Raw genomic sequence first — 17,455 nt, forward strand, 5'->3', positions numbered from 1 at the left:
TTGCACTTCAACTACGGAACTAGCTTGGGAATTCTCAGGCCCACAAGAATGATATTTTATAAGGATTAAACTCATTAGCGCAACAAAACTGAATGAAAAGCAACTATAGCATAATTTTTCTCATTTACACCTGGCTTGCTGATGTTTCTGCTCACTCCCCATGTTTTGAACTGCAGAGGAATCACACAAAAGAACAGTATTTATGAGAACTAAAAGTACCCGTGACACCTTATTAAGAAGAGAGGTCCATCAACTCAAATACCTTATTCATGCCCTTTATCTCCTGCTTTTCTCTCTTTCCGTAATATGTAGAGGGATACCAAAAATATTAAACAAACCTCAAATTAACCTAACAAGACAGTTTATAGAAATGACCCACTGAGAATAAACCAATAGTTGAAGAATCCAGGATAAACAAGTACTGAAGACAAAACACAGAGGGGAGTGCATTCAAAATGTAGTATCATAAAAAATTGATAGCAATTTCACACTGATGTGCACTAGAGGAGATGGCTAGGCAATTAATTTATATACTGCTATAAGTGCAGAGGTTAGAGCCAAATATGGGGTTGATTTCTGACATTTCATATTCTCTGTTGGCCCTCCTCATACACGCAGATTTAATTCTTCATTTTACCTCAGGCATTTTCCTACACATAGAGCAGTCAGCAGCCACTTAGGTTAATTTATAATGAGTGGAACAGAACAATACATGCTGGCTTTTTAGCCAATTTGCAAGACACTAGCACTGCTCTAAAACTCGGTTCCAAGGCAATGATTGATAGAAATGTCAAAAATATAAGGTTAAAATTAGACAGGGAAATGCAGAAACAAACCATGAACTGGCTTGAAGAAGGGAACTCCAGGAAAACATGCCAAATTGCATTTTGTCATAATGTATTCTTGCATTCAGTGTGTTTACAGGCATTCTTGCCAAACTGGTATTCTGTATCACCCAGGTAATCATTAAGCTCTGAGAAATTATCTACGACTTGACTGCAATGGGTTCCCACCAGCTGGATCACTGTGTGCTTTCTCAGTGAACTCATTCCTGTTGATCCCAACAAGACTTAACATTGTTAAACCTAAGAAAAGGTTATCAACACCATGCACACTTGTCTTGTGATCTCAGGGGCTGTGTCAGCTGACCATTGGTTGTGTGAAGTCTCTGTGCTGATGTTAGATAAGCTCAGGAGTCAGTGTAGTTAGTCTGAGTTATTTACTCCCAATTTAAGCACTGTGCAGTGCAATATTTTACTGAGAGAAATACGCATTCTTGAACAACACTTCCAACTGTAAAATCAAGTTCTGTATTGTGTAAATCATACATTAAAGTTGTAAAATACACAAAGGAACCAATTTTAAAAACTAGCCACGTAAAACTAGAACCTCTTTGTCACATGCAAAAGACAGATTTGTGCCCAGGATGGATTAAAAAGCTACGCTGAAAATTATGTTAAAATAAAGGTAGATTGACTGTGGTGCACAGAATTATTAAGAGGTTAGGCCTGCTAGCACACCTTTTTTCTCCGTGGCAGACTTTATTACTACAGCTATGAAGTATAACATGTTATTGTTCAGTTTCTCAGACAGAGAAACAATTTTACTTTTGTTCTTTGTCCTAAAGGACACATTCTCTCATTCACTTCAAGACACTGCTATTACAATACCACTCACGTCATCATTCTGTGCTAATTTTAAAGATGATTCTATAAGGTTTGCAAGGAAAAGGATTGTCTCAGGGAAAGCACAATGAACCTCCAACATTTAAGGGTAAATGATGATCAGAAATTCATCTAACATACAGGTATCTAACAAAAAGAAAATCTGGGCTCAAATGCAGAGACTGCAGTCCACATTATTAAGCTTGTCTTTGTTCTGATACTAAAAGGAAAGCTTATCTTACCTGGTAATGAACCCTCTGTGTAGTAGAAGTTACTGACTGTAGATCCTAGTAGGAGGATGAAAAACACACTGATGATGAAGAAAATTAAAGCAACGAGAGCTGGTTTTGGTTCTACTATCTGGAGTGGTTGGGCAAACAAATAATTTTGCAAGTATTTCTCACTAGTTTTAAGTTTATGAAACAAACACCACAGAATAGTCATGGAAAGCTCACTTGAAGTTTAGATTTGCATGCATTCAGTCAAAAAACGGTTTTAAAAATATAGAGATTATCATATTTACCATATCATAGACCTATTTGTTCCATGAATACTATCTAAATTTAGAATATCAACAACAAAATAGAAGAAAATATGCTCAAGTCCATAATTTTTTTTTGTTTTTGCAAATATTTTTAAGTAATTAATACACTAAAGAAAACCACTAGCAGTTTTCCTTTTTTTAAGACAACCTCATGCCAGGGAGGTCATATCAGAATGACCATGGTATTTAGCAGGGCTCAGAAACCTAATTTATTTTAATAGAGGTTTTGTGAAACGGTTTTAGTTCATGACATAGCCTACCAAAAAACCTGGCCTACTGACCACAGCTCCCCAGCTGGTGTGCAAGTTGGCAGAGTGCAGAAAGCCTTGTCACCTCCAGTCCCAGCAAATGGGTCTGAGCCAAATCAAGCAGACAGAAAAAGAGTAGTACAAACCCAGCAATAGGTTGTAGAAATACGGTTCCTCCACAACCACTGTGGGTAATTCAACCAGAACTTCTAGTTGTGCTTCCGCCAGGGCTGTACAACTACTTGTCACCTAATACTGGCCATATTAAGTTGCCTGAGCTCAGTATATCTCATTTATAATCTGCTGAGAATATCATCACAAATATTTAATTGTAATTTTCCATCACCAGATACCTCAAATATGCATCACCTTACACAACATGATTTTACGTCTGATAATAATAGCCACACCTCAGGTCAGAACGCATTTGCTGAAGGGAATTCTGGCTGAAATGCAAAAAACAGTGAAAGCCTGTAATGAGATGCTGAGGCCTATATTCAGGCTGCGAGTAGAGAGTTTCAAAACCACAGTAAGTCAGTGGCTCCCAAGAAGTTCAATGGGAGGATGAGGTTCATAGCTCCTGTGTAATGTGGACCACTTATTTAGAAACCTGCATAGTGTCCTCACACTTGTAAACATTGAAAGATATCAGTCAGAGACAGCACATGAATGAAAATCCATTAGTTCTATCACTAAAGGCATACACACTTAAAATTATTCAGGTAATGAGGCATTTGGAGTCTCCCTTTCCCAGACTATATTGTAGAATGAACTCTTGTGAGGCGAGGTGTTCAAGACAATAAGAGTAACTTTATTATTAGCTGCATGAGCATACATTTCTGTGTATTTGGAAATATCTAGTCAATATTTGTACTGTTTATTGGTGTCACCATGACAGTATTAGAGAAAGACTTCACATAATTAGACCCACTCAAATACCATGAAGTTTATCCTTATATAACACTCTTTCTAATCAATAATTTGTGTTATTTCAGAAAGGTGTGTCGAAAGTCCTGGTATTCCATTCCAATTCAAGGAGAAGTAAACACATCCATTCATGTCAATTCTGTTATCACTTAAAAGGAGCCAGTATGACTTTTCATTTCCTGTTTAGAAAATACTTTTCAGTGCTACTCCTGCTTTTATTATTATATCATAGCTCTAAAGTTTTGTTTTCGTTGGTAGGCACATTGCAATACTGTTAATATATAGTTGATGCAACTATTAGATCTCTGCATCCAGAACTGAAAGAAGCATAACACAGATTAATAAATGATACCTGAATTCACAAAAAAACCCTCACCTCTTGTAGACGGTCAATGTACATACGACAGGTCTCCAAGTCACAATCTCCTCTTACAACTATAATTCCTAGGGGAATGGCTGAAAAATCAAAAACAAAAGCCTCTTTAACTGAAGTCTCTTGAATGTTAAAAGATTTTCAGTATGCTTTGGGTTTGTTTTTTTAATGTCCTTTCAAAAGCTTTCTGCTACCTAAATCTTAACAGTCATTTAAAAGCAGAAATATATTATTCATCATTAGTTTCACCCATTTATAATTATCAAATATTTTTATTTTCAACTGTCTTTCATATCAAAGAAACCAAAACAGATTCAGTTAAATTGTGTACCTCATTGTCTGATGTCAACATCAATTATTAACTGCAAAGAAAGGAACATTCCCCAAAATAAGAGTTTAGGGAAGTGCTCTTATGCATTGAAATAAAAGTGTCATATTTCATTTTCAGAACTCTTAGAAGTCTACAAAGATGACTTAAAGTAATGAAAGTCACAGTCTGATTTCAAAGAAAACTGTCCAGCACCATGTTATTTTGATGTAAGGCTGCTTTCCAACCTAAACAGACATTATTCCACCTAAACACAAAATTGACATAATATCTCCATCTTTTCTCAGAGAAAAAAAGAGAATGTGTAAAAATACATCTCCCCAGCTGAGGGTAGCCTTTAAAATAACAGGGGATTTAGGTTTCCACAAACATTCTGTTCTTACAGCCAAGGAAAAATCCCCAAACAAACCCACAAAGAGAATAAAAGATAAAAACAGTATATGTGAGTCCACAAGTAAAGTACCAAGAAGCTACCTACTCGCATGTCGTCAAATAAAACAAGGAAGCAAGTGAAAACTCTCGAGTATCTGATTTTCTAAAACTGAGTCACTGAATGAAGTTCTTTTTTTCCTCCCTGGAGGTTCTTTAATCAAAAAATGGCCCCAAAAAGGAGAGAAGAAGTAGGAAAGAGAGTTAAATCCTCATATGAAGCAATCCAGAAGGAGAGAAGAATATCAACTCATAAACAATTTTAATGACTGGATAACAAGAAGCAACATAAAGTCACTAACACTTCTGAGATTAAGAGGGTGAGATATTTATCTACCACAAAGTTCTTCATTCTGATAAAAAAACAAAACCGTGCTAAAAGATAATGGGGAACGTGATTTATATTCTTGTGGGCAACCAAGGCTGGAAGCACAAAGACAGCTTCAGTGGTCTCAGGGAGCAGAGTAGGGGAGCACCTACAGCAGTCAAGGTCATTATAGGCCTCAGAGGCCATCGCAGGGCTCTGGAGATGCTCAGCAATGCTGCCAGCATCATGTTCAGAAAGCAATTTGAACAGCAGAACAGCTATGAACGTGGGAAAACCCAAAGCAGAAAAAAAATGCTGGAAGGAGTAACAAGAAAATAAAGAAGTGGTAGGCAGGCAGACTAGGGAAGAAATGAAGAGCTTGTGCTGCTTCTGAAACAACACTGACACCTAACAGTGATGTCAATCCACCTGCTCATTTTCAGAAAGGCCGGAAGGGAACAGTGCTTATTGCGAACTCTCAGGTTTTTTCATTACAGAACAGAGAGTCATAGACAAGCGAGTGAAATGAGGGTCAATCATGAGGTTCGCTTTACACGCTCCGACGTTCTGGGTTACAGACCGATTCTCTTTGCTTAGTGTTTATTATTGCTTAACCTGCTCTGACAGGAGACCCTTAAGCTCTTTGTAGAGAGTACTTAATGGCTATCTAGTTTCAATTCAGCAGACCCCTCTGCAGCCTGTACTAAAAGAAGCATTTGTTAGAATCACTTACAGCACTAAAAAGTGAATTGCAGCAGACACGACTACACCTCCAATAACTGCAGAGCACTAAGGAGCTACACCACTGGCTTATAAACTGTCACCACAGATTTTGTATCTTTTCTCTTTAATTCCTTCCCTCGTGGATGAGTTTGTGCACTTAATGGGGACCAGAGCTTTAAGCTGCTGAAACAATGCAGCTAATATAGAATTGAAATCCTTAACCATAAGTATTCCTGACAGCCCAAAGAGGAAGGACGTTACAAACATTTGGAATCCTGAAAAAAACCACCAAAATGTCTGAAAAGGAAACACTAATATGCAATAGATGGCTTAGCAGTGGCATTTATGTGCTTCATCTACATGAGTGAAGAAGAGAGTCACGATTAACAGGTTTGATTAAGTTATGTCATGTCTATTCTTTGTGATCATAGAACAGTTCTGGAATTCTGGGCTAGGTGACTTTGTTCTTAAAAAGATGTGCAGTTTTGCTGCCTGGGAATCCCAAATTAGCATGACCTATGGTTTTTTGTGTCAATGGCTAGCTAAGGGATAAGGTGCATCTCAAATATTTCCCTTACATATGGTTCATGCTCATTTGAAAAACCTTTTAAGTCATTACTGGGTAACACTACAGTCTATCCTAAAATGTTACTTGCCAAAGATTTTTTTTTTTAGTTTTTTTGATTGGTTGTTTTGGTTTATTTACAAGACCCATTTGTCTTTCAGCAACGAAAATGCCTTCATTTTTATCATAAACCATAGTAAGTATACACAATGCATCACACAGACAGGATTTTCAAAGTGCTTCACAATAGCTGCTGTTTGTAAAAAAAAAAAAAAAAAATATAGAGATTGATACTGGAATCGAAACTATGAGATGGTTGCTCATTCTAAATATGAGGCAATGCTGAGCAACAGGGTCAAAATGGGTTAGTTACAATGAATCAAAGGCATAAAGTTAACATGAATGGCATTCATTGTCATTGTGGACACTTTCATTCAGGGATAAAGGGGCTTTTACCTCTTCTGAATAGCCCTGTGTGGATGGGGATGTGGACAGTACTGAACAGTGCTGTGGGATATGGTGATTACTAGATGTGCCATGTGAGAGATGGGAAGACAAAGTCTTACATGAAGAGCACAGGTACTGCAGTGCAACTTTTCCCGTACGCCCACACACTTTCTGCTTCTATGAATACAGGGATATATCCACACATGGGAATATGCCAAAAATAAGGGATAGTCCCAGATCATGAGTCAAACCACAACATTCAAATGCCAGAAATTTTTCTCCTGAGATGCCTGCTCTTCTGGCCCCTTGCATCCAGCTTCCAGTTTCTTTGTGTTCCCTGAATGGTGAAAAGGACTTTGTCCAGGGAGCTGTGGATACAGACTCTAATGCTTGAGTGATGAGCAGCAGTGCAAGAACCCCAGGAGATGAGACAGGCAGACAGTTGCTTCATATTCTGGACTAGTACTGCAGAAAGTTTTTTATTCCTAGCAACACTAACTAAAATTGCGTATCAGCAGGAGAAGGGTGGGTTAGGTGCAGCAGTATGGTTAGAGTGCTGCTCTAATTAACTGCAAGATTAGTAGTGATTTCCTAAGTCCTCATGAAATTAGCTAGAGAATTTATAAACAAAGAAGAAATCTTCCATCTATTAACTGCCCATAATGCTGAATTTCTAAAGCTAGTGAACTCTTTAATGCTTCTGAGAACACAAATGCAAGAAGTCTAAATACACTGTGACACCGTAAAAAAAAAAAAAAATCAATTAACTTCCCCATTTATTGTTATGAAAGATTTTCAATTTCTGATCTAAACACCATGATTAACCCACTCAAATCCCAAACAAAACAGCCTCGAGACAGATCATTAAGGTAGATTTGAATGCCAGGAAAACTCATTCCGAGTCTAACATACCTCAGGGGACTGGGAAGATTAGACATTGGGCTTTAAATGTTTAATGTAGCAAATAAAGGATCCTCACTACTGAAGATGTTATGAGAATGTCATTTTCCTGAGGGGTTTCCACTGTTATTAGAAATGTGAAGGTCCAAGTAAATTCTTGAGAGGGAATTCTAAAATATTCAGACATTTATATTAAGAAGTTTGGCTTTCCCACTATGGTTTTAATACAACTGAGTTTGTGAAAAATGTTTTTCTTACCACACAAAACTAAGCCATGTGTCTCTTCAGATCATTTTTGTTTATTATGCTGACAAAAACTAAGTCTCCTTAGGTTCATTGGCTGCTAGTTTTCTTGGCACCAGTGGTACAATTTTAAAATCTTCACAAGTTAGGAAGTAAAACACAATGGAGGTTATCAAACTAAACCAAACCATGTTCGAGAAGATGGTCATCCCCTCCAGGCTCTCAGTGACTTTTCTCCAATACTCTGCCACAAAAAGCAAGAACTTGGCCAAGTCAAATGAAGAGAGAACTTGTCCCAAACACCACACAAAAGGGAACAGGTTATAGAAAGAAAACTATGAACTACAAAAACTATTAATTGAAACTGGCAGGGAATGGATATCAGGACTAAGAACTGAAAGAAGAGGTCCGGCTGAAAAATGAGTAAGGATTTAGGAATAAGAAAAAGAATAGGAACCTGAGCTACGATATCTGCAGAAACAGATTAAGACAGAAAGGAAGGATGTGGGTGCAATGGCATAGCCAAAAGGGACAAAAAGGACTGAAAAGGTAAGAGGAAATCAAATCAGAAAAGCTATAGGAAAGGAAATGGGAGAAGCAGAATATGCACAGAAAAATATCACAGAAAAATCTCTACCAGAAAGGCAAACTATAGCATGATTTACTGGAAAGTCTGAAATGGAATTTAATATTCTTGTGTTTCCCCACTCCTCTGACGTAAATACATATTTATATCTATTTGGAATACTATCCATCTCTTCTAGTTTGAAGGAGATGGAAAATTTAGAGGTGACAGTTTCCCAACTACCTCAAAAGGAAGAGGACTCTATTGAATGTAAATATGCCCCATGTGGAGTCAAGACAGGGTAGATTTAGATTAGATATAATGAAGAAACAAGAGTGATGAGACACTGGAACAGGTTTCCCAGAGAAGTTGTGCTGGAACCATCCCTGGAAATGTTAAAGATCAAAGGCTTTGAGCAACCTAATCTAGTGGAAGATGTCCCTGCCCATGGCAGGGAACATGATGATCTTTAAAGGTCCCTTCCAATCCAAACCATTCTATGATTCTATAACTCAGTGACATGAGGTGATATTCTTTTGGTTTGGATTTACTCCTTCCTCCCAACTGAGGCAACGGCATGAGTTAAATGTTACTATGACTACAAAATCAAGAGATCAAAGTAAGATAAAGCCAATAATTGAAGCTATTTCAGCATCTGCATGTATATTCATTGTGCTACTCCCTTTACTTGTCTGATCACATCCTACTTTTTCTTCTGTTTACTCCTGCACCTTTCTAACCTTTCAATGCGCACATGCATGTGTGTGTATGTACACGCATAGGTATGTGTGTCAGTCAAGGCGAGAAATGTAATTCACTGTTCTGTCTGGACAAAGCTCACAAGGTCTCATCCATCAAAAGACAAAAAGATATTTCCTTTCATACAAGCAATGCCTTTGGCAACTTCCTCTTTGTTTGTGGTGGGTTTTTTTGTTTTGGTTTGGTTTTTTGGTGGGAGGGGTCATTTCTGTTTCAGTTACAAACATTTATGAGTGTTTTGCTTCTGTATAAACCAGCATGAGAATCTGGGAGCTCACTGGCAGCAGAGTTACCAATATTTAACTCACTGCTGACTTCAATCCCTCTTGTTTTTGTCTCACTGAGTGACTTTAAGCAACCCATCCAACCTCCTCAGTTTCAGATCTTATAAATCATTGTGACAGAGAAATGCATGAATTAGGTAATGTCTACACAACACATGTTGAAAAAACAAAGTTGTTAGAGCAAGGTGGTGACTTTTAAACAGAGAGAAATTTAGTAGACAGTCTGTAGGTAATGCTGCCTTTTACAGAGCTTCTACAGATAAGCCACCATGTCTGCTAAGAGACCTTCTGACAAATAAGTGACCATAGGTTCTTCCTTTACAGGATGGAAGAGGAGGTTTGTAGCTATGCAACATATCTTTCACAAATCCATCCAGTTGCTTCCCAACATGAACACATTTCTTTCAGTGGCTAATCTTCCCTATCCTGACTCCATCTGCTAATTCAGGTTTCCCTCATCATAGTAGTCACCTAGCGGGAGGTTTCTCTGCTCCCCTTTGCCCTTTACATTATGGATATTCAGGATGTAAATACTGAGTACTCAGTGCTGACCTTTTCTTATTTAACTAGTTGCTCAAAATCACAAGGAATAGTCTCCAAATAAGCTTCACCTGCCAATTCCCTGAACTTTAAAGTATCAGAATACATTTCATAGATAAGTGATTCTCAAACTGTGCTAAGTATATTGCTGGTATGAGGAAGCTACAGTATCTCTGTACAGGTACACATCCCAAAGGACTCACAAGCTTGTCAATCCATTTACCTCTGTATACATAGGATAAGAACTCCTAGGATGACCCCAAAATCCTCAGATAACTCACAGGATTTAAAGACAGGAACATACACAACATAGACATCTGGCTAGATATAACCAGAGAGAGACAAGAATTTGATGTTAGCATCACATCATGTTATACCAGCCTCGACTCCAGCACACAAAGCAAGAAGGCTGCAGAGAAAAGGATAGTTAAATTGCAGATAGTTCAATTGTTATACACATGGAACTAAATTTTTCTTCAAAAACTGTTTTTTATTCTAGTGTCCCACTTTATTCACAAGGAGATAAGGAACAGCTGCCTCTGTGTAAAAGATGGTGTGGGAGACCCAGAGCTGTTACAGAGCTGAGTTATTTCTGCCACTGCTACCACTGCAGTCAGATATGATTCCTCCTTACTCTTAGTAGTATTGATCAAACTAAGATTGGTTTTCCATGGCTAAAGCACACAAAACAAGTTAAGAGCAGTAAGAACTGACATATTCTATTAAAAAACAAACAAACACACAAAAAAACCCACCCTGTGCAGCTGCTGTTGTTGGTGAGCTATTTCACCATGCCATCTTCATGGGGCAAATCTACAAGAGTGTTGGCAGGAAGAATGAGGAAGGGTTGAAGACCATTTGGTCACTAACTAGTTTATGGTTGGTTTGTTTGTTGTTTATTTCTTTAAAAAAAATATATATAATTCCTGCATTTACCTCCATTGTCAGGAATTTCTTAGTAACATTGGAAAGGAGAAAATAGGGTGTCATAAATAGAAAGATCTTGCTGTTTTAAAAATAACTCATTTGTTCCCCCACAATGCTGCTTTGAATCACACTTTTCTCCAGTAATAGGAAATCACAGATAGAGTGCACAGAAGATACACAGGCAAAAGAGATAGAATTAAGTTCTGTACATCTAGCAATGTCATCTCAACTCACTTTTTGAATACAATAATCTTGGTTATGGTCATGTAATACACAACTGTCTTATTGGGTAGGAGGTGGTGAAGCTGTTGACTAGGGTGACAAGTGCTTGGGGCATGTATAGGGACATGTTAGAGAAGTCAACAGAGAAGACAACTGCATTCACAGAACATTACAACGTAACTAAAATGCCAACATATATCTCTTTCTCAAAAGATTGCATGGAAGCATTCAATCCTCCTCACTGAAGGATCAATAAGCATCCTCTGTACCATCATCAACCAACCCACAGACAATACTGAGATGTTGACAGAAGAAAGAATGAAGGAGAAAAGAAAAAGCATGGGGAAGGAAGAAAGGGACAATTCAGAAACAGCATCTTGGTTAAATGCCAGCTGCAGTGACAAGAAAAGCACAAAGCAACAGAAGGAGAATGGGCTAAGAACAGTTGTACCCTTCACAGGACAAAATGACATTCTTTAACTGTCCAAGAGCTTTTCAAAATTAGGTGTCTACCTCCAGCAGAGTGAAGATTAATCTTCATGGAACAATTTGTATGATGAGTTGGTATATGTTGGGAAGTGGAATTTTAGGTGAAGTGGTTGGATATCAAATCAGTATTTTAAGCAAACGAGGGAAGCAAAATGTATTTACTGTGAGTTAAAATGATCGAGATTATCACACTGATGTCAGAGCTTTCAGAACTCTAGTATGGAGACATGTAACAGGCAAAAACCATAAAAACTTCTTTGCTATTTTTCAGGAATAACAGCATGACTCGTTATTAGCTGGCTTCCTTTTCCTGCTCAAATTTCTGTGAGATTCTGGTTTGTTTTTCAAATGATTTAGGGAGGTAAAAGTGCTTTTAATCCTTCTGGGCAGAGGATGGATAGTAATTACACTATTCTGGAGTTAAGCTGTAGGTACTCTGCCAAAGCCTGAACAGATATGTAGATTGAGTCTCTTGCAAGCATCTAATGAGACTTACATGCACCTGAGAGCTACAATTGTGCTGAAGGAAGCTAACCCCACTTACAGTAACAGGCCTTGTAGAAACAGGGCCCAATGCAAGTGTTCTTGTATTTTGCTAGTGCACAAGTATTTTCTGCATTTAAATTTTTAATTCAGACTGACAAAATTTCAGTTATTCATTTGCCATGGAAATGTATTTATTTCCACTTTCCTCCCCACATAATCACTTTCTTTGGTAAAGGAAGGAGGGTTTCTTCTCCCATAGCACTCTCCTTCTCCACTTTAGCTAGGTAACATTTAGCGGCAATGCTCCCTGAAATTATTCAATGATGGGGACGTAGTCAGCATGCTTATTTCATGTAAGTATTGAACATATGATAGAGCCAGGCAGGCAGAAATCTATAGACCTGTCACCAGAAAACCATGTAAAAAATATCCAATTAGCTATGTCAGAAATACAATTTAAATGGCTATCATTTGCTGCTCTTAAAAGGAATAATAAAGTAATTTTCCAGCTTCCTTCCTCATAAAGTTTAAGTTATGTAGTCCTCTAGTGTAACCATGCAGCCTGATGACTGGCTATGCCTTGGTTTCCAGAAGAGATGCAAGCATCTTGCAGTAAGTCACAGGAAAAGTGGAATGTTAGGTCTGTGCTCAGTGAACCACAGGGATTTTCCATTTTTCACTTCATGCAACTCAAGGAACTGGCTAGAATATTTAAAGCAGTTTTGTTTCTGACTGTTTAGAGAACACTTCTCTTCCCATACGTAATTTTCTTCAGTTGTAATTAACATCACCAAGAAGTTCCCAAATCAAGATCAGGCTCCTGAAAACTAAACGTTGGACAATTCTGACAGAAGACACTTAGGCTATATGTCCAGAGAATTCGGCTGCTGACCATCAGTGTATGCTGTAAATTATGTGTCCTTACACCACACATTCCTAATAACTGCAAAGGGTAAGGTGAGGTATCTTTTCTGATTTATTTTAGGTTGATGAGGATATTATTTTCTTTTTCGTATTTTAATGTAAAAACAGTAATGCACATGCATTACTGAGACAGCTAAAGGAGGACAGATAGGAAAAACAACTTCATGAAAAATATCTAGAGAAAATATTCCAGTCCAGCTATATTATATTATCAAGCTGGCCATACAGCAACTTGAAAGACAAAAGGGTCTTACTGCAAGTGACATGTCAATGCCTGAAAGCAATCATTTTAACTCTTAATGGCCAAACATCTACTTTTTGAATGAAAACCTTTTAAGCACACATTCAGCAAGTGATCAAATGCGTGTGTAATCTAAAACCAAATCTCAGAGGTTCTAGATCAGTCTCTATATAATATGTAACAAATACACACACACACGCACACAATTTAACGTCCATAGTGAGGATGGATGAAGATCATTCTCCTCAAATGGAAAACCATAGGATGAATCATCAAATGAACCAGATTGTTTCTCACAAGGTTGGATAGATGTGGGTTCAATATGGCCTGACATCTACTCAAGGTCAAATTCTCAATTTAAACTTGAAGCAAATTCCTCTCCAGTGAGCCATAATGCTCATCCTGTTGAAATTCTTCTCAGTCCAGTGATGAAGGGTTTGATTGCTTTAATTATGACCAAAACCTGCTAACAGGAACTTCAGAAAAGGCTGTCAGGACATATAGTAAAATTTAAGCCATTTCAGGTTTTTTTGTTGGAAGGAGAGCTGGTGAACTGGGAGAATAAGGAGGGGTGGGACTAGAGGAGTGGAAGGGAAACAGTTTAACTATCTTACAACAGTGAGATAAGCATACCGATTAAAAGGATTGTCATCCTGTAATTACCAGAGAGTTCTGTATTACAGAGGGAGCTGAAGCTTTGTTGCACAACAAACAGTCATGCTTGTAATTTAATATGAATAATGAGCCAGATGCACAAACAAGACTATTAAATTGTTATCACAAGCAGCCATGTCCCTCATTGATTAATGACTCTGTGTGTCACCAAGGAAAGGAACTCCATCTTTGAGTATGCATCATCATCATTAATGTTGCCAAAGCAACAGGCTGTCTGCTTTTGCCTTACCCCTGAATGTGGCAATTAAACCATTATATAAGGAGACAAAACAGTGATTATTCTCTTATGTAGAAAACTGAAGGCTTTTAAAGAATAAGGGACTAGGGAAGCCAGATTTTTTTCCCAGGATAAATGCACCTGTACAAGAACCACGTTCAAGGTCAGAGCACATTCTCAATATGAAATTAATCATGGTCCCCCTGCTCAGTTCCATATTTGATGCTAACCATAAAATTTTGAATAGTTTAATACACTAGTAGAGACCCAGCAGAACCAACAGAAATACATGAATAAAAAAACAGGTGTGAAAAACACTTACTTTATGGTAAATAAAATCAACTTGCAGAAGGCATAGTTAAGTAAGAAAACAGGTGAATTCTCTATATATGCTTTTTATAGAGAGAATATTTATGTAGGGAGAATATGTATGTACATATACATGCATAGATGAATACACACTCTACATGACTCATCCAAAGAGGTATGTTTGACTCTGTGTTTGAGGTTTTTTTCTTGTTGTTGTTTTGGAGTTTTTTTGTTAATGCGATATTTATACAGAATGTTCTACCAAAGGCAACTACAACCTGGCTTCTTCCAACTTACAAGCTTCCCGGAGTTTTTCCTTGTCGTAATGTAGCCCTTCATATTCTTGTAAATTAATCTTGTTCACTCTGATCCGCAGGCGATCTGGGATGGAATGAGGACTGCAAGAAAAGAAGAAAGCTTCTCAGACAAAGTGTTCCATGGAAAAGCAAAATGAAAATAGGATACAAAGCTATTTTAATCTTCTCTGAAAGAAGAACAACAAGCCTCTTCAAAACTGGGCCAACAACTTACAGGCCCAACACTGAGTTTAAAATTATGACTATCCACCACAAAACAACACAGACATTACAGTGTAAATGACAAGCAAGATCAAGAAGCCCATTTGCTGGCTGTGTGGTCTGGAATTACAGAGGTTTTTCTGAGTTCTTTAATTGCTATATAGATACCACTCCTCTCTGCAGTTTGCCTTTTTGTACATCCCTAGGGACCTACCACAGGCAGTAGATCTGCTAAGCTGTTTTTCAGAACACACATGCTTTCTTGGGAAGTCTCTTGGGACAACCGTTCCTCTCTGCCCATAAGAACATTCATCCTCATATCCCCAGAGGATCCTCATTCAGCATCTGTTCTGGGAAACAGGCACCAGAAATGTAGCTAAGAAATGGATTTCCACAGTACTGAGTCCAGTATACAGAATCCAGGAGGACTTTCAAAAGCAAGCAGCAGCACAGGAACCTCATTTCTACATATTTCAGACACATTTAGATGCCTTAACTGGCTATATAATTTTGAAATACTCAATGGGTCCCTATCTGTAAATTTAAGTGTCTGTATATTGATAGAAAGTTGTCCTGAAATCTTTATTCTGACTCCATACTGGCTTTCACCTTACTATAACCTATTATTTGTTTTTGTGCTGAATGCTATGTAAATTAACTTGGCCACATTTGCATTTTCCACTTTTAAAGAAAGATAGATAACCTGTGTGTTATAATGCATATATCAAAAATCTGTCCTGTAAGAACTGGCCCCAGGCTCAGTTAGAAGTACATCCTTCATCCTGTACTTCCACCAAAAGACCACGTATTTTCTCTTTTTTCATCTAGTTAGCAACAGAACTCTGCCAGTCATATGACCACCAAATAAAAACACTGTCTTTTAATAACTGAAATTGTGTGCACTGTCATAAATATACATGCTTACTTTTTTCTTTGTCTCAATTTTAAGATATTTGACCAACAGCATTTGCACTGCTAGTTTAAACACAAATCAGGATAAGCCACGTATCAAAATATAAAGTTTTTCTTTCTTTTTAAATAAGCAAACAACTTTATTTTTGACCTGAAAATAATGCAGACCTGAAAAAACACATGGTTTGTGGCCATCTCTTGTTAGAGCTACTGGGATAGCATTTAGCACTTACTTCAGCGTTAGCTTATTGCATGCTTTCTGTTGGTATAAACAGCTTTGTCACATCTGGACAGATGAAAATAAAGATTGAAAATCAAGTCCCAGTTAAGAAATCCTCTATTGGCACAAATACTTTTTGCCTAAGAAGTGATAAAGATAATGCATTGAGGCTGCGTCCAGAGCTGGAGTGTAAGACAATGCACTTGAAGGAGCTGCACTGAGGAAATTCATGTTCTGAACAGGAGTTTCTATATTAACGATGAAAATAAACCCAAGATACATGAAGAACAGTGTAGAAGATATCATAAACGTTTAACAGTGGCAGCAAGACTGAAACACTCAGAAACATACAGGCTGCCCAATGTTATTCCTGTGCTGACTGACAGGGACTCTTGCATTAAAATGCCCCAAGATAACGGCAAACTGCCTATATTTAAAATAAGCTTTTGCACAACAACAGACACCTGGGATGGTAGCTTCCAGCACAGCTTTAGGGGGCAGCTTTCTAATTCAGGTACCCTTATGTCATCCTACAAAACAGTACTCTCCACCTGCAGGCTCTATAGCTGGTTCAGCAACCTTGAGAAGATGAGTACGTGCAAATGGAGGGGAAAGGTGCATGGATGGAACAACAACATAATTGCACTGAGTCCAATGCTTTTCTTTCTTTCTTTCTTTCTCACAGAATCACAGAATGTAAGGGATTGGAAGGGACCTCAAAAGATCATCTAGTCCAATCCCCCTGCCGGAGCAGGACACCTGGATGAGGTTACACAGGAAGGCGTCCAGGTGGGTTTTGAGTGTCTCCAGAGAAGGAGACTCCACAACCTCCCTGGGCAGCCTGTTCCAGTGTTCCGTCACCCTCACTGAGAAGAAGTTTCTTCTCAAATTTAAGTGGAACCTCTTGTGTTCCAGCTTGAACCCATTCTATTTCTTTCTTCCTTCCTTCCTTTCTTCCTTTCTTTCTCTTAAGTCAGAAAACATAGGAGTTCAACTGCATAGTGTTTGTCTGAGGGGAGAAAAGAAATGCTATGCTCCTTTTCCCATAATGTTTTGCCACCATGCGTTATGATGACAGTAGCTCAGTCTTCCAGATGATCACTTCACAATCTGGGGGTTGTTGGGAGGTGTGGGGAAGGGATTGCTTGTGAATTACCTCTACTTCTTTGAACTCAGCTGGGAGGAAAAGGGGTGGGGAGACAAGAGAATTCAGCAAGTTCTTATTTCTGTGTAAAACTCGACCATGCCACAAAGACACTCATCCTTGCTATGGGCTGAATTAAGCCAAGTGTAAACTCAACCAAAAAAACTGCCCCAAACTGTGGTTTCTCCTGAAAACAGAACCAAATCTGTACTGTCGTACAGAAATATTTGAACAACTCAATCTGGAACTCTATTAGAAAAATAGGCTTTCCAATCCCCAGTTCAAAATAACCACTTGATCACAAGCTGTTACTCCTGTACAGGAA

General features: G+C 38.1%; 1 protein-coding gene across 2 annotated transcripts in view; it reads right to left on the reverse strand.

Annotated features, from left to right (window-relative positions):
- The window catches only part of DGKI (diacylglycerol kinase iota), a 178,196-nt gene that overhangs the window by 59,422 nt on the left and 101,319 nt on the right, over positions 1-17,455 (reverse strand). For both annotated transcript variants that reach the window (XM_065658069.1, XM_065657275.1), the window contains 3 exons: positions 14,634-14,734; positions 3,760-3,839; positions 1,907-1,951 (listed from right to left, as the gene is read on the reverse strand). In XM_065658069.1, the coding sequence (XP_065514141.1) occupies positions 1,907-1,951; positions 3,760-3,839; positions 14,634-14,734 (226 nt within the window). The remainder of the gene's footprint in view (positions 1-1,906; positions 1,952-3,759; positions 3,840-14,633; positions 14,735-17,455) is intronic.

The sequence above is a fragment of the Caloenas nicobarica genome, chromosome 1, assembly GCF_036013445.1.
Source record: "Caloenas nicobarica isolate bCalNic1 chromosome 1, bCalNic1.hap1, whole genome shotgun sequence".
Lineage (NCBI taxonomy): Eukaryota > Metazoa > Chordata > Aves > Columbiformes > Columbidae > Caloenas > Caloenas nicobarica.